Source organism: Hypanus sabinus, chromosome 7 (assembly GCF_030144855.1).
Source record: "Hypanus sabinus isolate sHypSab1 chromosome 7, sHypSab1.hap1, whole genome shotgun sequence".
NCBI lineage: Eukaryota > Metazoa > Chordata > Chondrichthyes > Myliobatiformes > Dasyatidae > Hypanus > Hypanus sabinus.
In genome coordinates this window covers 65330502-65355268 of record NC_082712.1, presented here as the reverse complement: position 1 = coordinate 65355268, position 24767 = coordinate 65330502, and the positions used below count along the sequence as shown (strand labels likewise).

The window sequence follows — 24767 nt, the reverse complement described above, 5'->3', positions numbered from 1 at the left end:
GAATCTGAACTTTAAACAGATGCCAGCATCCTCTCCCAGGACCACTGAGTACCTTATTGCATGGGTAAGTCACATTATTTGAAATCCCAATATTTGAATTTCCAACAAACCCATTCTGCTCAAAGCTTCATGATATCAAGACACAGCTTAATGGAGAGAGCAAATGATTCTGGCATGTTCTCAAAGTTTCCTTGAAGAAGTGTAAAATGCTCAGCAACTCCAGGGAATCCTGTTACTGTTCAAAATGGCAAAAGAGCATTTGGGAGCTATTCAGAACCTTGAGTGCACAGAGATGTAGTGCACTACCTCACTAACCCACCAAATCAGACACCTCCTGCCCGTCTGAGTCAGAGTCCACAGTTCCCAGCTTGTCCTCATTGACGTGTTCACAACCCACAAAACCAGAGTGAAGCAAATCATCCTTGATCCAAAGGCACTTTCTATGAAGGAGGGATTACAGAATGCAGAACAACACAGAAGTCTTAAGCAATTTCTACTCTCCTCCTGTAATAATAATAATCTGTGGAGCATTAAAGATATAAATGCACATTAATATTTAATTAAGCACTGCTATGTCTTCAAAATAGTACATTATGCAAAATTTTACAAGAAGGATCCAAAGTTTGTTTGAGGAAAATGCTAATTATCAAACTTGTTCCATCAAGTCTCTAACCCCTCAGAGACTACAGACCTTAAGAAAATTTGCAACAAAAGCTTATCTAGGCCAGTGACAGAACTGTTACAACAAGACTTGGAGGCAACTAAAGATGATAACAAAAAGGCATTTGCAAATAACGGGTTCAGCCACCTTCAGTTTGCTGGATTGGGTCAAGCAGTGTTATGCCTCATTGTATTACACATTTGTTTCTCAGTTGAACTGTCATGGATTTCCATCTAACTCTAGTCTAATGCTTTAGTGCAATACTAAGGGAGTTCTGTTGTATTTTGCTGGCAACGTTGGCAGTGTTAACCATTGCATCATGCCCTCATTCACATTTTAGAGAACCATGGCACATTTTGGAGATAATCTGAATCGGAATTAGGTTTAATATCACTGACATATGTCAAGAAATTTGTTGTTTGTAGCAGCAGTACAGTGCAATACTTAAAAATACTATAAATTACAATAAGAAATATATACAGTGGATTTCAATGAATTGGAACACATCAGGACCAATACACTTTGGTCCAATTAAGTGGCTGCCCCAATTAGCCAAAATTTCATGGAAATAGTTAAAATGATATAAAAAAGAAAAACTACTATTTAACTGAGTCACAAATGATTGATTTAAATGACATACAGAACAAATAAGAACACTACAAATACCTCTATGGTATTATACAACCAAGTATTAGTTCCTAATAGCTATTCTTTCTTTTTCAATATTTTTATTGATTTCTTACAAAGAAGAATACAGAGTACAGGAGGATATATATCACATATCAATTACAATATATCTGAAGCACATTTATAGTCTCATTACCCAATATTCAAGTAAATTAAATTGAATCATAATATTGAAAAGTAATAATTTTATTTTACAAAAAAAAATCTAAACCCACTACCAAGAAAAGCTGTTTGGTAAAGAAAGAAAAAAGGGGGAAAAAATCCTTATCATATAGTAAAACATATTATTAGCCAACATCTGCACTTGATAACAAATCAAAGATTTCGAAAATAATTCAAAAAGTTCCCCACAATGTTAGAAAATCTTGTCTTGATTCAGAAATTGAACAATGAATCTTCTCTAAATTTAAGCATGACATAACATCGCTTAGCCGTTGAGCATGAGTAGACGGAGCAACATCCTGACGTAACAATGGAGATGCTTCATTAATTCATATGTTCTAGAGATGCCCGAGTCTTGAAAAATACTCCAAGGAAGTATTTCAAACTTTTTCTGTACTTTTTTTAAAGTAAACTTTAAATTTTGACTGCCTTAATTGGTATTGTTGGAGTAAAAATATTATCTTGGAGACACCTGATTTGCACATGTTGGCTTTTATTTCTCTTATAGCTAATAGTTATTGACAGAGAAATTCATCTGCTGTGTTCTTTTGATTGACTATAAATCAACAAAGTCAGTTCCTAATGTAGATAATGGACTGCCCATATACATTGCTATTGACAATTGAATCCTTCAAATCTTCATTATCATGGTAATATTCTAGATGATTTTCAATATCTTCAAATTCTTCATAGAAGTAGTGAAATTGTTTCATTTTCATTCCCAGCCATTTCTGGCATCTCCAAGCCTGAATGCTTGAAACCACAGTGAGCAAAACTGTTCTGAATTGCCTTCCTGCTTATATGTTGCCAACTATCAGTGACAAAATTCACTGCTTTTTGAACACAAACACACACAACTGATGCTATTTAAACTGCTCGCTCTAAGCACAGCGTAATATCTAATAGCCATGCAAGTGCATACAACTTGGTCTAGTTTGAAACTGTTCAGCAACAGTCTCCTGCACAATTAAGTGGCATTGTGTCCCAAATAAAAGAAGGGAATCCCAGCTATTTTCTTGATTAGTTTTTGTTCTTTAAGAGTTGTTCCAAATAAGGGTTTGCCCCGATTAACCGATGGCCCAATTAACCAAAATCCACTATTGCATAGTATGTGGGATGGTTCATTGTCCATTCTGAAATCCGATGGTGGAAAAGAAGAATCTGTTCCTAAAACTTTGAGTGTGTGTCTTCAGCCTCCTGTACGTTCTCTCTGATGGTAATTAGAAGACAGCACGTCCTGGGTGATGGTGGTCCTTAATGCTGTTAGTTGAGGCATTGCTGTTTGATGATATCCTCAATGTTAGGGAGGCTAGTGCTCATGATGGAGCTGGCTGAGTTTGCAAATCGCTACACCTCCTTCCGATCCGATGCGGAGGGCCCTCCATCACAGATGGTGATGCAACCAATTAGAATGTTCTCCATAGTGCATCCGTAAAAAGCTACTTGAGACGATGGGCTCAGGATACATCTTCCGAGGTATTGACACCCAGAGGGAGAGAGTCAACTGAGTTATTCCAGTGTCCAGGTAATGTTTATATCTCATCGTCCTCAGTAGTAATTGTTACTCTGCTGTTTGTGGGAGCTTGCTATGTGCAAACTTGGCACGTGACCTGCACTCTATAAGTATTTAATTGGCTATAAAACCGTTCAGGCTGCCCTTAGAGTGAAATCAAGAAGTATATATGAAAAAATTCCTTTTATTTTGAACTGTTTTGAAACTTACCAAGTATTCCTACCATAAACTCATAACATTTTCACTCTCCTTCACATGAGTACTAGAGTTGTCAGATGTCAGAACTCATTCAAACCCCAGTAGGTGTGATGTGTCAGCAACAGATTTCCTATTGGATTTGATGCAGTAGAGATGTTTCCCTTCACAACTGTGCTTCTGCAAAGATTCCTTAATGACAAACAGGAGTAGGGAATATTCCATTTTGCTGGTGAACCTGTGATACCGAGAGACAGGAATAACTCCCAATGGAGACTAACAGTGACAACTCCAGCTCAAGTAGTTAATTTTCTGAGATGACCAGAGGTTCACAGGAATTGTACATTCATCTCTTGGTGACAAGCTATGAAAAATGACATTGGGGTTTTTTGTTTTCAATTATCTGTTTTACTCGTAAAGATACCAAAAAAAAGGGATAAAATAGTCTTCTTGGTGGATGGCCAAGACTCAGTCAGTTAGGAAATAAAGTGACCCTTTCTTTTCCTGTTGCCATTTAAAGTAGGGGCAGAAATGCAGGGGAAATGGTAATGGAAGGACAGTCTGGTCTGCTCACCTCATTCAGTTGGAACAACTGAAACTCAAAAGATTCTGACTCTCCACCAAAATGTCATCTCTTGACCCCCTCAATTCCATGATCTGATTTCCTCAACCCTGATGCTTGAATCCCCCCAATCCATAAATTCTGACACCCTTACTCCTTAGGTCCCTGACACCACAACCCACCACTACATTCACAACTCTTAAACTCCTGTTTCCCTACCAATCTCTGATTACTCCATCCCAGCTCTCCAATTTTCCCACAGCGACCCTCATCCCAGCCTCCAATGTTCTACTCCACCCAGTCTTTCCAAACCTTTTTAAAGCCCAGGCCCAAAATTCCCTCACCCTTGATTAACTTTAATCCCCACCAACACAGACATCCCATTTCCAATTCAGACAACCTCCTCCAAAATAACTGAATACTCCTCCCAACCTTTTGCCCACATAATCTCTGACCCTACACTTCCAAGCTGTGATCCAATCACTTCACATCTTCTCCCATACTTGACAGATCCCCCTGGATTTAATTTCCATTGTACTTACAGGGAAGCTGGGCTTCGCTGTTTACCTGTTCTCTGTCCACTCTAATCAAAATGAAATATGTATCAGTATCATCTCCTATATCATTTTTATAATTTCAGAATCAGAATCAGAATCAGAATCAGGTTTATTATCACTGGCGTGTGAAGTGAAATTAGCAGCAGCAGTTCAATGCAATACGTAATTCAGAAGAGAAAAAATAAATAATAATGTTTTTTGATTATTATAAATAAATAAGTAAATCAATTACAGTATAAGTATATTGAATAGATTTTTTTAAAATGTGCAAAAAACAGAAATGTTGTATATTAAAAAAGTGAGGTAGTGCTAAGGGTTCAATGTCCATTTAGGAATCGGATGGCAGAGGGGAAGAAGCTCTTCCTGAATGGCAGATTATGTGCCTTCAGGCTTCTGTACCTCCTATCTGATGGTAACAGTGAGAAAAGGGCATGCCCTGGGTGCTGGAGGTCCTTAATAATGGACGCTGCCTTTCTGAGACAGCACTCCTTGAAGATGTCCTGGGTACTTTCAAGGCTAGTACCCAAGATGGAGCTGACTAGATTTACAACCCTCTGCAGCTTATTTCAGTCCTGTACAGTAGACCCCTCTTCAATGCCAGACAGTGATGTAGCCTGTCAGAATACTCTCCATGGTGCAACTATAGAAGTTTTTGACTGTATTTGTTGACATATCAAATCTCTTCAAACTCTTAATGAAGTATAGCCGCTGACTTGCCTTCTTTATAACTACATCAATACATTGGGACCAGGTTAGATCCTTAGAGATCTTGACACCCAGGAAATTGAAACTGCTCACTCTCTCCACTTCTGATCCCTCTATGAGGATTGGTATGTTTTCCTTCATCTTACTCATCTTACCCATCCAGCTCTTTCATCTTACTGACATTGATTGCCAGGTTGTTGCTGCGGCACCACTCCACTAGTTGGCATATTTCACTCCTGTATGCCCTCTCGTCACCATCTGAGAGTCTACCAACAACCGTTGTATCGTCAGCAAATTTATAGATGGTAGTTTTCAATATAAGCTACAGCCATTCTTTTTTGTATGGAGAAGGAAGCAGCAAATCAATAAATATGGGATTAAAAACTGAATTTTATCCATTTTTGCCACACTAAATCGCCATAACATTTAGAATTAAAGGCCATATTCTGAAAGGATTACACAACTGGCCTAAGAGATCAATAAAACTCTGAAGAGATGCTTCACACAAAGTAAAATGTGCTAAGACTGAGCTGGCACAATTCCCAGTAGGATATCACTCAGTTTAGCACATCACTCAACCTCTCACTCTCATGACCTCTGACCCTGTACTCCACCAACTCTATGACCCACGCACTGGTTGCTGGGTTGTGCAGCAGACAGCACACAAGGATGGAGAATCTGTAGTAACTGTGCGTACTGTAGGGTGTCTCTCAGAGACTGTACAGTCTGGAGAATCGGGAAATAACTGCATCTTCCACCATGGCTCTGGTGGTTTGCATTACTCTCACTTTATCTATGCACAGCTGCAGTGGTCAGAGAGAGCATTGTTGGTCCCCAAAAATGTCTGATAGCTTGTTCTCCAAGAGAATGAAAGAGCGCCATGGTGGCGTAATGGTTAGTGTGATGTTATTACAACTTGGGGCTTTCTGGAGTTTGGGGTTCAATTCTGGTGCCGTCTGTTAGGAGTTTGTACATTTTTCCCATGATTGCATTGGTTTCCTCCGGGTTCTCTAGTTTCCTCCCACAGTCCAAAGACATACTGGTTAATAGGTTAATTGGCTATTGAAAATTGTCCTGTGATTAGGCTAAGGTTAAATAAAATAAAATAGATAGATAGACAGATAGATAAATAAATAAATGGTGAGCATTTGCTTGAAACAAGTATTTCCCATTAAGAAACTGCAGTTACTGGACACCAGGAGCATCATACAAAGGAGCTGGAGGAACTCAATGGATCATGCAGCATTTATGGAGTGAAGTGGCCCGTTGATGTTTCACGTCAAGATCTTACATCATTACCATTAGGAAGCTCTTCTTGTGGTCCACAACCATAATGAAAATGTCGAAACTTTTCCTGTTGAGGAGACGTCTGTTGTTTTTAAGAGTGCGTCCTTGTAGGCATATGAGTGCAGAGAGTGGCTGATTGCCCTCTGCAATGCAGGCAGAACCCAATGCTTTAGATGTTACCTGGTGGGCACTAACTCTAAAGTAGATAATTATTTTCCCTGGGAAACCTGAGGCTAGATGATGTCTCTGAGGCAGTGCTGAGGGCAAACTGCATTGTTACTTTGACCTGCATTGTGTAATGGGCAGAGAACTTGCCATATCACTCAATGATTCCAGCCTAGGTAAGCCTGACCCAGGGAAAGCTCTGTTGATCAGAGAGGCTCAGGTACGATACCATGATGGAATCTCTATGATTACTTATTCTGCTCTTCACAGATGACATATCTTTGTTGGCTGCCTTGAGTTCCCCCAATACTGGTGGCTGGTCATTATCATACTGTGCCTCCAGTAATGAAATGCTATCAGCAATCTAACCAGTGAAGCAACAATTAAACAGCTGTGAAAGACAATAATCCCTGTTTTTTTTCAGCATACACTGTGGGCTTTGCAAACAAGTCTCTCAATGCCAGCAGTGTGTCCTCAGCTAATAGTAAAAGCAACAATGTAGTGTGAGGTGCTTCCAGTTCTACTGGAATTGGTCTACAATGGCTGGCCATTGCAGTCTGAAGCTCCCGTTTGTATTGTTAAGGGCAGAAAATGGTGTTGCACTCAGATTGATGGCATAGGATGTGCAGCTGGCACCAGAGTGTTTTAAGACCGTAAGACAAAGGAGTAGAATTTGGCCATTTGGCCCAATGAGTCTGCACTGCCATTCAGTCATGGCTGAATCATTTCTCCCCTCCTCAACCCCACTCCCCGGCCCCTCTCCCTGTAACCTTTGATGCTGTGTCTAATGAAGAACCTATCAAGCTCTGCTTTAAACACACCCAATGACCTGGCCCTTTTTTGCTGCTTGTGGTAACATATTCCACAAATTTACCACGCTCTGGCTAAAGAAATTTTTCCCAATCTTTGTTTTAAATGGACGCTCTTCTATCCTGAGTCTGTGCCCTCTTGTTCTAGATTCCCACACCATGGAAAACATCCTTTCCACATCTGCTCTGTCTAGTCCTTTCAACATTCAAAAGGTTTTCAATGAGATTCCCCATGATACTTCTAAATTCCAGCGAGGACAGACCTAGAACCATCAAATGTTCCTCATATGATAACCCTTTCATTCCTGGAGTCATCCTTACGAACCTCCTCTGAGCCCTCTCTCATGCCAGCATATGTCTTCTCAGACGAGGAGCCCTAAACTGTTCACAATACTCAAGGTGAGGCCTCATCAGTGCCTTATAAAGCCTCAGCATCACATCTCTGCTCTTCTATTCTAGACCTCTTGAAAGGAATGCTAACATGGCATTTGTCTTCCTCATTACCCACTCTACCTGCAAGTTAACCTTTAGGATGTTCTGCACAAGGATGCCCAAGTCCCTCTGAATCTCAGATTCCTGGATTTTCTCCTCATTTAGAAAATCGTCTGCAAATTTATTTCTACTACCAAAGTGCATGAGCGTGCATTTTCCAACATTGTATTTCATCTACCACTTTGTTGCCCATTCTCCTAATCTGTCCAAGTCCTTTTGCAGTCTACCTGTTTTCTCAACATTGTTCCATCAATCTTCGTATCATCTTCAAACTTGGCATAAAGCCATCTATTCCATCATCTAAATCATTGATATACAGCATAAAAAGAAGTGGTCTCAACACCAACCCCTGGAGAACACCACTAGTCACTGGCAACCAACCAGAAAAGGATCCTTTTATTCCCACTTGCTGCCTCCTACCAATCAGCTAAAGCTCTAACCATGTCAGCAACATTCCTGTAATTCCATGGGCTCTTAACTTGGTAAGCAGCTTCACATGTGGAACCTTATCAAAGGCTTTCTGAAAGCCCAAATATACAACTTCCACTACATCCCCTTTATCTATCCTACATGTAATCTCCTCAAAGAATTCCAACAGGTTCATCAGGCAAAATTTTCCCTTAAGAAAACCTTAAGTTACATGATAGTTAATGCCAGCTGTGCATGAAAACACTTAGTTCAATTTCATAATAGTTATAATTTCACCTGGAAATTATGGCAAGTCTGGTCGAGTATGTGTTTAATTGGGCTTCTGCCTGATTTCCTCAAACAGGAGATGTGTCACATAGCTTTTAGACTCTGGTCTTCCAAAATATTTCTGAAATTACAACAAAAGGGGATAGATCTTCTGGAAAATGCCATTGTTTTGGGAATGAAAGCAATTGCTCCACCATTTCATCAGATATTTTTTTATTAGCTCGGTGATAACACTGGACAACAACTTTTTTTCGCAAGTGTTGTTTCCTCAGAATTTTTTTTTGCTTTTGTTTGTGATAGACCCCTTGAAAGCTGAACACAAATATAATTTCAGACTATTTGTATCATGTAGGGATTTGGAAAATCAAGAAATTAACTTCTATTGAATATAATGCATTTAATTGGATAATAGTGCTGATTTGCCTCTGCAATAGTTCAACTAAGCTAAAAATGTTTTTATTTGATGATTTTTATTTCTACTCAGTGCCTGCAACTTCTTGCTTCACTGTCCAACAATAATCAGCCAGCATTGATGGATTCCATTTGCTCTGATACCCCTTCTCCATGACCTTTTACCATGCTCGTCACTGACAGTGCCAAGATGGGAATGCAGAAATGATTCTTCAGTGACATGTTGTACTTCATGGTTTTGTATGCTTGAAGCAAGTTGCCAACTAGCTGCAGGTAGTTTGGTGCTCCGTAGTTGCTAAGAGAACTTTCAACAACGTCCTTGAATGCCTTCCATGCGATTTTCCCCAGTCCCACAAGAAGTTCTTCAAATTGCCTATCATTGATGATCTGTTTGATTTATGGACCAACAGAAATGAGTTCCTTGACTTTGGCATCAGTTATTCTGGGAAACATCAGTCTCAAATATCAAAATCCTTCATGGAAATCTATGGACTTCATAGAACCTCTCCTGCCATGCAGCATCCATCCTGCCTAAGCATGCCAGGGCATGCCTAGACAAGATAGAAAACTTTTCAGTTTACATTATAGGCAACATTTTAATTGACTTGAATTATGAATTGAAATAACAAATAGAGGTAAATTTTCTTTTAATGGTGTGTGATAGGGAAACTTCATGGTAGTTTTCATGGGCAGCAGCCCAAATCCATAAGATACACCCAAAAGTATACAGGAAGCAAAATCTTTGCTGTCCAGTGTAATTGTTCCAATGTGGAGAGAAATGACTGAGGGTCCTTCATCAACATGATATCACAGAGTTGTTGTACTTAGCTGGAATATGTGATTTTAATTGATTGGGTTAATGCATTAATGACAATGGAGAAAGCTTAAAATTGTAGAGAAGTAAATAAGAATCAATTTTTAAATTTGCTGTTCATTCAAATTAAAACATGGTGAATTTCTAGATTACAAGATACAATGTGAATTCACTTCTCTCTATCTGTCGGTCACTTTTACCAAGTACACTGTTCACATATAGTAAAAGGCAAATAGGTGTGAGAATATGAGGGAATGACAGAAGCATCGAATGGAATGCTACTTCAATGAAACCACTGCAGTTTCTTTACCAGTCACAGGGCAGCAGCAGTTAGCTTATCAGAGAGTGACATAAAAGCACGGGCATGCAAACAAAACCATCAGCCACACACAGAGTTAGCTATGGAAGGATGGTAGCATAATTTTTCATTTTAAGTTGAATTTCAAACAGTAACTCAATGCATTACCAAGACTAGTTCAGGAAATTTTCCAGGAAATTTTAAAAAATTATATGGATACACCAAGGTTATACGCTGTGTTCCGAACTGAAATAATTTCCAAAGGGTATAACATCCTTCTGAGTCAACTGAAAAGAGGGAGGGAAATAAGAAAGAGGGTTGAGCAGAGATGGGAGAGAGAGGTACGGTTCTGTAGGAAGAGTTGTTCGAGGGTAGGAAGGAAACTCAAAGTGACAAGCAGGGAGAGTTTGAGGGGAATTATAGAGCACTGCATAGTGTAGTTTATGTTACTTACAACAATGGTAGGAACTGCTGCCAGCACACAGTACAGGACGATTGGGGGGATGAAGCTGTCTTCTTCTGGTCCTGGGTAGGGTTTCATTAGGTCAGCATCCTGGCAGAAGAACCCCTGGATATGCACCTCGAAGGTGTCTGTGCACTCAAAGTAATAGGCGAGCAGTACAGTCCCAGCCATTATGACGAGCTGAAAGTACAGCATAGTTAATATAGAGGGGTGCTGTCATCACTCCTGGTTCCTCAGATGCTATGGTCCCATAGTGCAAGCTCCCTACAGCACCTCAGTGATGCTTCCATATCTGAGTGGTATGCTCTCTCTTTGATCCACCCCTTATATAAACCTTCTGGCAGATGACACATATGAATGTTTCATATGGAACCAGGAGCTAGGCAAGGGAACTGATGATTTCAGTAGCTGCTTTGTCAGAAGGCACAGCAGTGTCACTAATGATTAAGTGATCAAAGTTGACTACAAAAGCAATGTGTCCTCAAGTTAAACATTAAAATATGCTCTATTTTTATCTACCCCATCTGTTTCCAGAGACATTATGGTTGGCACATTCTCGTCAAGTTCTCCACATTTCAAGGGTAATTTAAATGTGCTGTAATATCAACCAGCTGCAACCCATTCCCAAAAATCAACCTCTGTTACATGCAAACAGGCTGAAAACCTGGGAAGTATGAGTAAGAGAGTCCAGGACACTGCAATAATTATCTTCAAAAATCACAAATGATTATTGAGTAAAATTTCACTCGATTTTAGCAGGGTTCAAGGGGCAGTACCTAGCCTAATTTTGCAATGAAAGTTGACGTTAGCTTTGCATGCTTGGAAACTAAAATGGAAACAAATACTCAGCAGATCAAACAGCATCTGAGGAACAACAAACTGATAATATTTTAGGTCGGTTGGGACAGAGCATTTGAGCCAAAATGCTAATTCTGCTTCACCTTGCATTAGCACTACTTAACTTCATACAATTTCCAGAATTTCCTGTAGCTTAATTACTCATAATTTTAGAACATCTTCTTTGAGAATTATTTTCTCCACAATTGGAACTACAAAACCGTACAGAATAGAAAACGTATTAGAAATTGTAATTTGTCACAACAAAGCTCTGCTGCTCAGGGGAAAATTAAAGGATTAAAATACAAAGTGAACATGTCAGCTCAAGGACTGAGTTTCACCACAAGGGCAACAAGGCCACCTTTTCAAGTAATATGAGGAATTGGCAATAGATGCAGGCCTTACTTGACAGTCACAAATCTAATGGATGAATAAAAAAGTTATCTTTCTGCCTGCCTTTTCACTTGGAAGTGCTCAAGGTATATAGAAAATAGACAGGAGGCACAGATTTCAAGCTTCTTACTCCTACCTGGAAAGTGCAACTTAGAAGAACTTTCTAAGTTTGTGAGAATCAGCAAATGTTTCTCACATACAGCCATCAACTTCACTCTGACAAAACCTAGATTCATTCCTGAAAAGCAACAGCAGCTGCTTAATATATACCTCCCTTAGCAGTGGAACAGTATACTGCCTATACTAAACTGTAACATCATCCGACCTACTATGAGGAAAGATAAGAGAGGAGCAGTTTGACTACGTAGACTCGTGACACAGCAATGTAGAGTTACTTTAGTCAATCAGCTTATATCACAGCAAAAACAAACTCATTAGCTTTGACAAGCACAAGCAAATCTGCAGATGCTGGAAATCCAAAGCAACACGCACAAAATGCTGGAGGAACTCAACAGGCTAGGCAAGATCAGTGGAAAGTCAAAGGAACATGTTCCAAGCCTACACTGGAATCACTGCCCAACTCTCCCTATGCTACATCGATGACTGCATTGGTGCAGCCTCCTATGCAACTTCTTTGTTCACTCATCCCTTCCCACTGATCTCCCTCCAGTTACTTATCCTTGCAAGCAGAACAAGTGTTACACCTGCCCCTACACCTCCTCCATCACTACCATTCAGGTCCCCAGTCTTCCAGAAGAGACAACACTTCATATGCAAATCTGCTGGGATCAGCTACTGTGTCCAGTGCTCCCAATGTGGCCCCCCTGTATATTGGTGAATCCAATGTAGATTGGGAGACTGCTTCGCCAAGCACTTTTGCTCTATCTGCCACAAAAGAACAAGATCTCCTAGTGACAACTCATTTCCATTCTAGTTCCCATTCCCTGTTCTGACATGTCAGTCCATGGCCTCCTCTACTGCTATGAGGAAGCCACACTCAGGTTGGAGGAACAACACCTGACATTCCATCTGGGTAGCTTCAACTGATGCTATGAATATCAATTTCTTGAACTTCCAATATTTACCCTTCCTTCACCATTCCCATTCCAGTTTCCTTCTCTCAACTTATCTCCTTCCCTGCCCATCACCTCCCTTTGGTGCTCCTCCCCTTCCATTTCTTCCGATGTATTTTGTCCTCTCCAGTCAGATTCCCCCTTTATCTCTTTCACCAATCATCTGCCCAGCTCTTTATTTCACCCCCTCCATTTTCACCTATTACCTACCACCTTGTATTTCTTCCTTCCTTCTCCCCACCGTCTTTCTCTGACTTTTCCTCTTCCTTTCCAATCCTGATGAAGGGTGTTGGCCCAAAATGTCAACTGTTTACTCTTTTTCATAGATGCTGCCTGGACTGCTGAGTTCATCAGCTTTGACTCTTGTCTATGATTCTACTGCTGGCATTGTGCACTGTGATAGCATTAATCGATAATCTTGTTAGAAAAGCACTTTAGATAGCAACCACCATAAAATGATAGAATATAAGGGCTACAAGAAGGAATGAAAATGGAATTAGCTAAAAATGAACTGGCAGATTATTTCAAAAGATCAGTCAAGATGACAAGCAGACATTTTAGTGATATTTCAGAAAACAGAATGGATACCTTCCAGTAAGAAAGAAAATTGCAAAGGAATTTAACTTTATGTTTTTGTTAACTTATATGTCTATCAACCATCCCACAGACATTACAACAAAGAAGCTGACCAACAAATCCCAATAAAGTTCCAAGAAAATTCACAAGTTAAAAAAACAGATTATTGCCTAAGTACAAGGCAAGTAAATAAAACAGCAAAATAAAACTAAAAGAGCAAAAGGAAAAAAATGAATACACAATAAAGCTTGGCAGAAATATCAAATACAGTAAGATTTTCTAAAGATGTTTCAGAAAGAGTTAAAGTGAGTGTTAGTCTCGGAGAAGTGATTATAGGGAATTAATAAACGGAAGCAAGCAATGGTTGATCAATTGAAAAGGTAATTTAGAGAGCTATTTCAAAGCACTTGGATTGATAAATCTTTTCTTCCTGATGAACTTAAAAGAAACAACTACAGAGATAGTAAATACATTGCTATTAATTTTCTTAAATTCCATTAGATTGTAAAATAGCATATGTAAATACTGTATTCAAAAAAGGAAGGAGACTGAAAGCAGTTAGCTGAATACCTGCCTGAAGGACAATGTTGGAAGTTATTACTACAATGCTATAGCAGGACACTGAGAAAATAAATCATGGGAATTAGGCAAAGTCAACGTGGTTAGTGAAAGGAAATTTTGTCTGATGAAGTAATTGTAGTTCTTTGAAGATGTAACATGTAGCATGGATGAAGGATAACCAGTTATAGGCATTTGTTAAGGTGTCACACCAAACGTTTACTGTGGGAGATTAAAAAAAATGTAATGTAGATAGTAACATATTGGCATCAATAGAAGGTTAGCTGTCTGACTGAAAATAGAGAACAAGCATAAATAAGTCTTGAGACACAAGAGAGAGAAGATATTGAAATCTGCTTAAGGAACTGAGCAGGTCCAGCAGCATCTGTGAAGAATAAAGAACTTGTCTATGTTTCAAGTTGAAACCTTGCATCATCACCCTATATCTGGTTGCACTATCCTGATGTAAGGCTGTGAGCAGAAACATTGACAGTTACTTCCCCCACAGTTGCTGCTCAACCTGCTGAGTTCTCCAGAAGATTGTTTGTTGCTCCATAGATGAGTCTTTTCTTGATTGGCAAGAGTGGTGTGCCACAAGGAGAGTGACCAGGGCCACAACTTTTATAATTTACATAAATGATTTGGAAGAAGGCACCAAAGGTATAATTGCTGAATTTGCTGATGACAGAAAAGTCAGTTGGAAAGGGGAGGGTACGTAAAGAGTCTACAAAGGTTTATAGATAGGTCAAGAGGGAGGGTAAATTAAGTATAATGTAGGGAAATAGTTCATTGCCTAGTTGGAACAAATATAAAAATGAGTACATTATCTAAGTGGAGAGATATTTCAGATTATTTTATTCACAGGAAGAGTGACTGAAGCATATAAGGTCCTGGAGGGCCTTGACAGGATGCATGTGCTGAGGATGTTTCTTCTTGCAGGAATCTGGAGAACAAGGTGTCCCTATTTAAAAATTAGGGGTCATCTATCTAAGACAAAGATGAAGTAGAGTACAATGTTATTCTCTTAGTTCGGAGTCTGTGGAATTATTCCTTTAAAGATAGGCTGCTTGAATATTTTTAAGACAGTAATAGATGGATAATCAATCAGAAAGGAGGTGAAAGGTTACCAGGAATAGAAAGGAATGCAAAGTTGAGATGGCAATTAAATCAGCAATGATCTTATGAAATGATAGGAGCATGGTTGCCTAATTTAAGTCCTGCCTCTAAATTATGTGTTTATTAATTTATATGCCCATCATCCATTCCAAAGACATTCAAAAGACTCACCAGAAACTGGCCAACAAACCCCAAGCAAATTCCAAGTCAGACTCTTAACTTGTTAAAAAGCTTAGAGGTTCATAATTTATATTGCCTGCATTTCTAAGCACCTTTGGGGAAATGGGCCATAAATAAAGGATATTTTAAAAATAAAAAAACCATAAATAAGTGAAAACTATAGAGAACATGAATGTCACATTGGATTTGATACTTTTGAATAAGAACCATAATATCACTGGCATATGTCATGAAATTTGTTGTTTTGAAGGTGTCCTCAATGTTACAGAGGCTAGTGCCCATGATGGAGCTGGATGAGTTTACAATTTTCTGCAGCTTTTTCCTCTATACTAGTTGATAATTCAACCATATAGAATGCTCTCCACGATACATTGATATAAATTTGTGAGCGTCATTTGTGACAAAACAAGTAGCCTCAAACTCGAATGAAATATAGATGCTGTCGTGCCTTCTTTGTAATTGCATCAATATGTTGGGCCCAAGATAGATCTTCAGTGATGCTGACACCCAGAAACTTTGTATGCATTGACACCAAAGAGCAAGAAGTGACATCTGGGGTTTCAAACTGACCATCTCTCATACATTTCCCTAGTAGTTAACTCAGTAGTCCGTGCTGCTTTGCAAAAACTAAACCACTCGCTCTTCAGTGGTCATGTCTTACTTCAAGTCGCAAGGATTAATGGATAATGAAGCCCCTGATGCAAAGGCACTTCCACTCATCACACCTCCAAGGTCACATTGACATTCTACCCTGTCGTTTGTCCAGTGGAGGGCTCTGCTGACATCATACCCTTCAATCCTCAACTTAAATGGGCGCTATTTGTAACCTGCCATACTTGAAGCCACTGCACTTTGAAACCATTCTTTCCTCTGCCTCTTGTCATTCTTTCCACAAATGTCAGCTCCTCATAAAGTAAACCCATCAGTCCTATTCCTTGGCTCATTCTTCAGAATCCGAAAAACGATTTTCCCACAAGTACCTAATCAAACTCACTTCTGGAAGTCCTAAGTAATTCAATTTCTACCACCTTTACCACCAATGGGTTCCAGATCATTACTATATCAGCAATAAACTAGTTCTCATTATATGTTATTTGTATCTTTTTCCATCAGGTTAAATTTCTATTCATATTCATGACACGATCTGTCTCACTCTAATCCATCAGGTTTATGTTGTTTATCAGAACATTCCTATCAGATCAATTACTTGTAACACACACAAAATGATGGAGGGACTCAGCAGGCCAGGCAGCATCTATGGAAAAAATCACAGTTGATGTTTCAGGTCGAAACCCTTCGGCAGGATGGTTACTTATTATTTTTTGCATGCCCCTCAGCACCACACCCTGCTCTGATAAAGGTTCTAGGAAATGAGCATGTTCACCTTCTCTTTTTCCACAAATGCTGCCTGACCTGCTGAGATTTTTTCCCATCATTTTCTGTCTTAGTTTCAGATCTGGTACAGAGCCAACAACCTATTTCTTAATGTGAACAAAACAAAAGAGATGGTTGTTACTTCAGGAGGGCACGGAGCAACCACTCCCCGCTGAACATCGACGGCTCCTCGGTAGAGATTGTTTAGAGCTCCAAATTTCTTGGTGTTCATCTGGCGGAGAACCTCACATGGTCTCTCAACAGCAGCTCCATAGCAAAAAAAGCCCAGCAGCGTCTCTACTTTCTGCAAAGGCTGAGGAAAGTCCATCTCCCACCTCCCATCCTCATCATATTCTACAGGGGTTGTATTGAGAGCATCCTGAGCAGCTGCATCACTGCCAGGTCCAGAAAATGCACCATCTTGGATCGCAAGATCCTGCAGTGGATAGTGAGGTCAGCTGAGAAGATCATCGGTGTCTCTCTTCCTGCCATCACGGACGTTTACACTACACGCTGCATCCGCAAAGGAAACAGCATTATGAAGGACCCCATGCACCCCTCATACAATCTCTTCTCCCTCCTGCCGTTTGGGAAAAGGCTCCGAAGCATTCAAGCTCTCACAACCAGACTATGTAACAGTTTCTTCCCCCAAGCTATCAGAATCCTCAATACCCAGAGCCTGGACTGACAGCTTGCCCTATTATCTTGTTTATTATTTATTGTAATGCCTGCACTGTTTTTGAGCACTTTATGCAGGCCTGTGTAGGACTGTAGTCTTGTGTAGCTTTCTCCGTGCTTTTTTTTTTACATAGCTCAGTCTAGTTTTTGTAATGTGTCATGTAACACCATGGTCCTGAAAAACGTTGTCTCAGTTTTACTATGTACTGTACCAGCAGTTATGGTGGAAATGATAATAAAAATGATTTCACTTAACTTGACTTGATCTCCAACATCTGTAGATTTTAATTTAGATTTCTAACATCCTAAAGCCTTCCAATGTAGGGAAAATGGCAGCCATTTTTTATATAGCGAGTTCTCATGTTATTTTGAGCAAATAATGCTTCAGAGATTTCAAATGGTGGATAAATATTAGCCAGATATTGGAGACAATTCTGCTGTTTCTTTTTCACAGTGGTGCCATGGGCACTTTTGTCTACCTCTGAGATCTAACAGTTTTATTTTCTCACCTTTCGGAAGGCACCTGTGATAGTGCAACGCTCCTCAGACAGTATCTGGAAGACTGGTATTATGTGCTCAGAGACGGTCTAATGGGAGACAAAGTATTCAATTCTGCATTCAGAGGTAAGGGTCAAAGCTGGCACTGACTAAGTCCAATTGTATAAAATTTCATATGGACTGTTTATCTCCAAAGGGAGCTTTCTTCCATGTATTACAAAACAGCTTCTTTCTCCCCTAGAATGTAACATTCAATGTATATCCAGAGTGCAACATTAATAGATTGAAGTGACCATCACAAACTCAGGTTAAGGTATGGTACATAAATTAACTCTTTCACTGCACATTACCATTGCATGTTTACATCTTTGAAGTGACAGGTGCAGATAGCTCACTCCTGAAATCAGCTGAGGAAGAGGAGTCAGTCTCAACAACAAACTCATAAATCCCCTTTACACACTTTCTAAATTAATAGCACCTTTCCTATAGCATAGTGACAAAAACTGAACACTGAATTCCAGCAGCCCACGATGATGCTATGATTTCAGTCTCTAAGGCTGATGTGAATGAATCCTTCAGGAGAGTGAAGCCACGGAAAGCATCCAGCCCAGACGGGCTTGTTGGCTGAGTATAAAAGACCTATGGTGATCATCTGCCTGGAGTGTTCACCAATATCTTTAACCTCTCGCTTTGGCAGTCTGAAGTCCCCACCTGCTTCAAGCAGGCTTCATTTATACATGTGCCTAAGAAGAACATGGAACCCGCCTCAATGACTATCATTCAGGTGCACTACACCCACTGTAATGAAGTGTGTTGAGAGTTCAGTAATGAAATAACTCCTGCCTGAAAAGTGACTTGGATCCACTTCAGTTTGCCTGCCATCACAACAGATCAACAGCAGATTCAATTTCATTGGCTCTTCACTCAACCGTGGAATATCCAGACAGTGAAGACGCATACATGAGGATAATCTTCATTGATTACAGTTCGCCGTTCAATGCTATCGTCCCCTCAAAATTAATTCAATACCTTGGTCTCAATATCTCATTGTGCAACGGGATCCTTTATTTCCTCATTTGCAGACCCCAGTCAGTTTGCATTGGCAACAACATCTTCTCTATCAGCACAGGTGCACCACAAGGCTCGTGCCGAGCTCCCTGCTCTACTTGCTTTACTCTTATGACTGTACAGCTATACAGAGCTCCAATGCCATATTTAAATTTGCTAATGACAACCAGTGTCATTGGCCAAACCAAAGGTGATGATGAATCAGCATATAGGAGGGAGAATGAGGAGTGGTGCCACAGCAACACCCTCTCACTCAATGTCAAAGGAGCTGATTATTGACCTCAGGAGGATAAAACTGGAGGACCATGAGCCAGTACTTATCAGGGTATATGAAATAAAGAGGGTCATCAACTTTAAATTCTTTGACGTTATCATTTAAGAGCATCTGCTCTGGGCCCAGCGTATAAATGCCTTTATAAAGAATGCTCATCAGTGCTTCTACTTTCCTAGAAGTTTACAAAGATTCAGCATGTCAGCTACAACTTTGACAAACTTCTACAGATGTGTGATGGAGAGTATTCTGACTGGTTGCATCACAAGCCAGTATGGAAATACCAATGCCCTTGATTGGAAATTGTGGATACAGCGCAGTGAATCACAGGTAAAGCTCTCACACAATCTAGCATATCTACATGGAGCGCTGTCACAGGAAAGCAGCATCCATCATCAAGGACCACCATCATCCAGGCCATACTCTCTTCTCTGTACTTCCATCAAGAAGAAGGTACAGGAGCCTCACAATTTTCTGGAACAGTTATTACTCCCACCATAAGGCTTTTCTCCCTCTCTTCACTCTCCCAGTTTCACCTATCATCTGTCACCTTGTACTTCTTCCTCCCCTCCCCCCACCTTCTTACTCTAAAGCCTTCCCTTCCCTTCCAGTCCTGAGAAAGGGTCTTGGCCTGAAACGTTGACTCTTCACTCTTTTTCATAGTTGTTGCCTAGCCTGCTGAGTTCCTCCAACGTTTTGTGCGTGTGGCTCTTGAACCAGAGCAGATAACTTCACTTGCCCCATTACTAAACATTCCTACAACCTATAGATTTACTTTCCATGTTGTTGATTTTTATTTATTATTATTACTACATTTATTCTCTCTCTTTTTGTATTTTCACAGTTTGTTGTCCTTTGCACACTGGTTGCTTGTCTGTCCTGTTGGACACAGTCTTTCATTGTGTCTCTTATATCTACTGTGAGTGCCCTTGAGAAAATGAATCTCAGGGTTGTATATGGTGAAGTATATGTACCTTGATAATGTATTTACTTTGAACTTTGAAAGTTCAATATCCTATTGAACAGCAACATTACATTCCCAACTTCTATATTTAGCACCATGACTGATGAATGCCAGTGTGACAAAAGCCTTCTTCAATACTCTGTTTACTGGTGACAGCACTTTCAGAGAGCCATGAACTTGGACTCATAGGGCACTCTGTTCCACAAAACATCCAAGAGCCCTACCATTCACTGTGAAAGTCCGACCCTTGTTTGTCTTCACAAAAAGTAATACATGTTTTATAAATAGATATTCATTCCTTTACAGCCATCCAATTTACTTTGTCTTTGCAGTACATGTAATTGATTCATGAATATTGTAATTAATGGTACACTCTACTCATGGGATTACACAGCATGAAAATAACAAAATGTTTTACCCAGCTTTGTCGATTTACAATATTTCCTTTGGCAATGCATTTCCCAGGTACATATCCCTTTTCACAGATCAATGAATAGCTCTTATACTACTAGTCAATTGGTTGGTTTATTGATTGATCCTAAGGATATTGTTGAGGCAGTTATGACATTTTTAAAATGTTTATCTATTTAAAAGATGTTTGTCATAATATTTGGAAAGGAAACAAGATACCATGTCAATACTGCTCTCAAAGTCTCAAGGTCAATTCAACAGTCCTCATAAGTTTGAAGCCTCAGATTTGCCAATGCAATTTGATAGAAGCAAGCTGGGAGTATTTCATGCACCCATTCAGTAATCTAAAGATGAGAGACAAAGGGCAAGAATGGCATATTCTGTGTGGTAGAAAGAGAGAGGCACTGGTACGGAGAAAGGGATAGCAAACATGATTTTATTGGAGTCACACTGAGTAAGCAAGAAATGGTTGCAAGAGTAAGAACTAGCATCAAAATAAATAGGATAATAATGAGCTGATGGGGTAGATAATGTTGGAAATGTTGCATACACAGACACAGACATGTGGTGCAACAAAGCCAAATTGAGGTTGTGACATTATTTAATCCTCTTCTTGACTCTTTCCATCTAAACCATTGAACATAATCCACATTTTTTGCTTTGAATTTATTAATACACCTTTTAATGCATCTCTGGTACACATCACTGAATTTCAGTTGTTAACATGGTTAAGTTTCCTCATCAATGATGTCATGTTGACCAGCTGCATTTATAAACCATTAGCATAGTAAAACATCACAACACTCCTCCTTAAGCTTATCTTATTGATCCCAAAATATCTGAACAAAGAGATTACATGACAATGGAAAACTATGAAATCAGAACTTCAGACTTCTGTTCTTTCTTTTGACAATTTATAACTCAAAAGAAACAGTAAACTGATAAACCATGGCAAATTTTTCACATCAGAGTTTCCCACTCCAGTCCATGTAACATAATAACAATGGAAAAGCAGTGCCAGTTAATAAGACAATAAGACCATAAAACATAGGAACAGAGTTAGGCCGCTCGGCCCATTGAGTCTGCCCCGCCATTCCATCATGGCTTATTTATTATCCCTCTCAACCCCATTCTCCTACTTTCTCCCCATGACCTTTGACACCCTGACTAATCAAGAACCAATCAACCTCTGCTTTAAATATACTCAATGACTTGGCTTCCACAGCCATCTATGCAATGAATTCCACAGATTCACCATCCTCTAGTTAAAGAAATTTCTTCTAATCTCTGTTCTAAGTGGATGTTCCTCTATTCTAAAGCTGTCCCCTCTGCTCCTAGACTCCCCACAAACATCCTCTCCACATCCACTCTTTCTAGGCCTCTCAATATTGGATAGGTTTCAATGAAATCCCCCTCCCCCTCAGGGATAGCATAAGCTGGTAGACCTGTTAGGTCTTACACAGGTGGATAATGTGGAGGAAGTGTTGACGTTTAAAATGGACCCCAGATCCCATCCAAAAGCCAATAGGAGATCCAGTAGTGTTAAACCCAAGGCAGATACCTAACAGCTGGAGCCAGGAAGAAAAGAGCATAATCCAACATTCTGCATCAGTTACGCCCTGTCTTTTCTAACACGGATTCATTTCTGGGATTTGAGCAATGCTGGCAAGACCAGCATTGATTACCCATCCCCAATTCCCTTCAGCCAGTGATGGTTTGCCACCATCATGGCCCATGATATTCCTTCTGGTGAAGTTGCTCCAACAGTTGTTGTTCCTTTCCATGCTTTGTGGCACAATGAGCAGCATTCCTTGTCATTTCTTTATTTTCCTTTTATGAGGCCAGATTGCTAGCTTGACACTCACCCAGCACAGGTAGAAAGCATGAAAGGAGGTGGCTGGATTCAAACTCAAGACGTCTAGCCTTGAAGTCCAGTGTGGATGCTACTACACGAACGACTGGCTTTGTTCCAACAGTGGCATTAGATTACGAGTTCCCAGTGGCATTGGAGGAATACCTATTGATTGCCAAGTCGGATGGTGTGAGACTTGGAGGGGAACCTGCGGGTAGTGGTGTTTCAATGATTCTGCTGCCTTGTCCTTTTTGTGGATAGAAGTTGCATGTTTGGAATGTGTTGTCCAAGTAGCCTAGTAACTATAGGGGAGAGGGAGAGGGAGAGGGAGAGAGAGAGAGAGGGAGAGGGAGAGAGGGAGAGAGAGGAGGGGGAGAGAGAGGGGGGAGAGAGAGAGAGAGTGTTTGTGTGTGTAATTTTCCAGATTGGTTTGGGACCAAGATATTATGCCAAAAGAATGCATTAATATGTGTATAGCAAAAGTGCTTATTGCCTTTGTTCTATGAAGAGAGATAGTGACTTCTCCTGACTTTCAATGGTTCAGTGAAGGGTGGGGGGGGGGGGGGGGAGAGATGTGATTACCAAAGCAAAACATGTCTGCAGAGAACTACTGGACTGTTCTGTACTATATTTAAACAATTTCCAATTCATGAGGAAACAGTAGACTGATCAAAGCTGCCATGGCCAACATACCCAAGATAGTATTTTTTTTTAATTTGAAGCTGGAAATGGAAAAGAAAATGCTGGAAAAATAGCACATCATGTAGGATCTGTGGAGGGAAAATCAGGTCAAAGGGTACCAAGACAAAAGAAATAATCTGAAATATGAACTTTTTTCCCCTTTCCACAAATGCTGCTAATTTTTTCCAGTGTTCTTACAGTTCACATTGCAGCCGAGCAGCCCTGGACAATATGGCAGGTTAATAACGATGAAACGTACCTGTGGCCAGTCAGCAAGGAGAAGAAGCCTGTCAACCACCAATCACACATTTTAACCACCAACAAAATGCTGGTGGGACGCAGCAGGCCGGGATGAAGGATCTCGGCCCAAAACGTCAAACGTACTTTTTCCTATAGATGCTGCCTGGCCTGCTGCGTTCCACCAGCATTTTGTGTGTGTTGCTTGAATTTCCAGCATCTGCAGATTTCCTCGTGTGTACTCATTTAAACCACTGAACAATGATGATAAAGTATAGGACTCGTGATAAAAGAAAGGGTCAGTCTGGTCATGTGAACTACAGTCAGAGAAGGTGACACAGTCAGTCAAGTCGCAGTCAAATGAAGTGATTTAGTCAACTGAGCTACAATCAGAGGAAGTGATCTAATCAGTCAAAATACATTCAGGAAAAATGAGCTGGCCTAGTGAGCAGCAATTGGAGAGGGGTTGAGATAGCTAGTCGGAGGAGTCATCAATATTGTTAGTTGAATTATGATTGAAGGAGAGGCCAATTTTGTCAATCAAACTGCAGTTAGAGGAGAAGCCTTCTAAGTATGGGAAAAAAAAGTCAGTTTAAGTGATCCAGCCATTTGAAATCAAGGAAGTATGCTTGGCTCAGAGAGAGAAGTTGAGGAATAATCTTGCCCAGCAACTAAGTTGGGGTATGATAATGATTTCAGTGATCTGTTCCAGTGTGGGAATATTGGTAGTATTTGTGGGAGTGTACCATACACTAAAACGAAGTTCACTACTTCAAGAATGTTATTTGCCTCGTAAATTATAAAGTCCAACTTCTATATAAAAAAAAGTGAAAAGTTTAAACTATCACATTGCTACAATGCACAGGAGCACGAGAAATGGACACAGTGTTACTACAAGATGCAGATTTACAGGAAAATATAAAAAGGAGCAAACAGAGATGTAAAAGTGGATAAGTACAGGGAGGAAACTCCTCAGCTTTGTAAGAGGACAGTCCAATAAGTTTGCAGAACATGGAGCACAAAATATAACCAACAGCATGAAGGTAACCTCCCAAAACAGGTGACATTGAAACTGCATAGTTGCCAAAAAGATGTGGCTTAGATGTAAAAGTTAAACAAATGTCAAAGATCTACAGAAGTAACCTGTTGAGAGCCAGTAGCATTTTGCATTAAAGAACAGAAAAGATGACCTTGACTAAAAAGACAAGTTTAAGGGCAAATGCAAAAAACAAATAAGGCTTTGCTCCTTTCCTTACAAGCCACATGTAATCTTTACAAAGGGAGCCACCTTGATATGTGTTGGACCTAAATCATGTTCACTTCCCCTTTATCATCTACCCCCTCTATAACTCTGCCCAGGCAATATATGTGCAATCTATCACCCAAAGTTCAAAGTACATTTATTATCATAGTATGTATACATTATACAACATTGAGGTTTGTCCCCTTACAGGCAGCCACACAGCAAAGAAATGCAAAAGAATCCATTTTTAAAAACTGTCATACACAAAGAAGTAAAAAAC

The 24767-nt window shown here is 39.9% G+C and overlaps 1 protein-coding gene across 1 annotated transcript in view; it reads right to left on the bottom strand.

Moving 5' to 3' along the window:
* plppr1 (phospholipid phosphatase related 1) overlaps window positions 1–24767 on the bottom strand; it is a 118918-nt gene that overhangs the window by 39313 nt on the left and 54838 nt on the right. The window contains exon 4 of the mRNA XM_059973852.1: window positions 10469–10657. Coding sequence (XP_059829835.1) covers window positions 10469–10657 — 189 coding nt within the window. The remainder of the gene's footprint in view (window positions 1–10468; window positions 10658–24767) is intronic.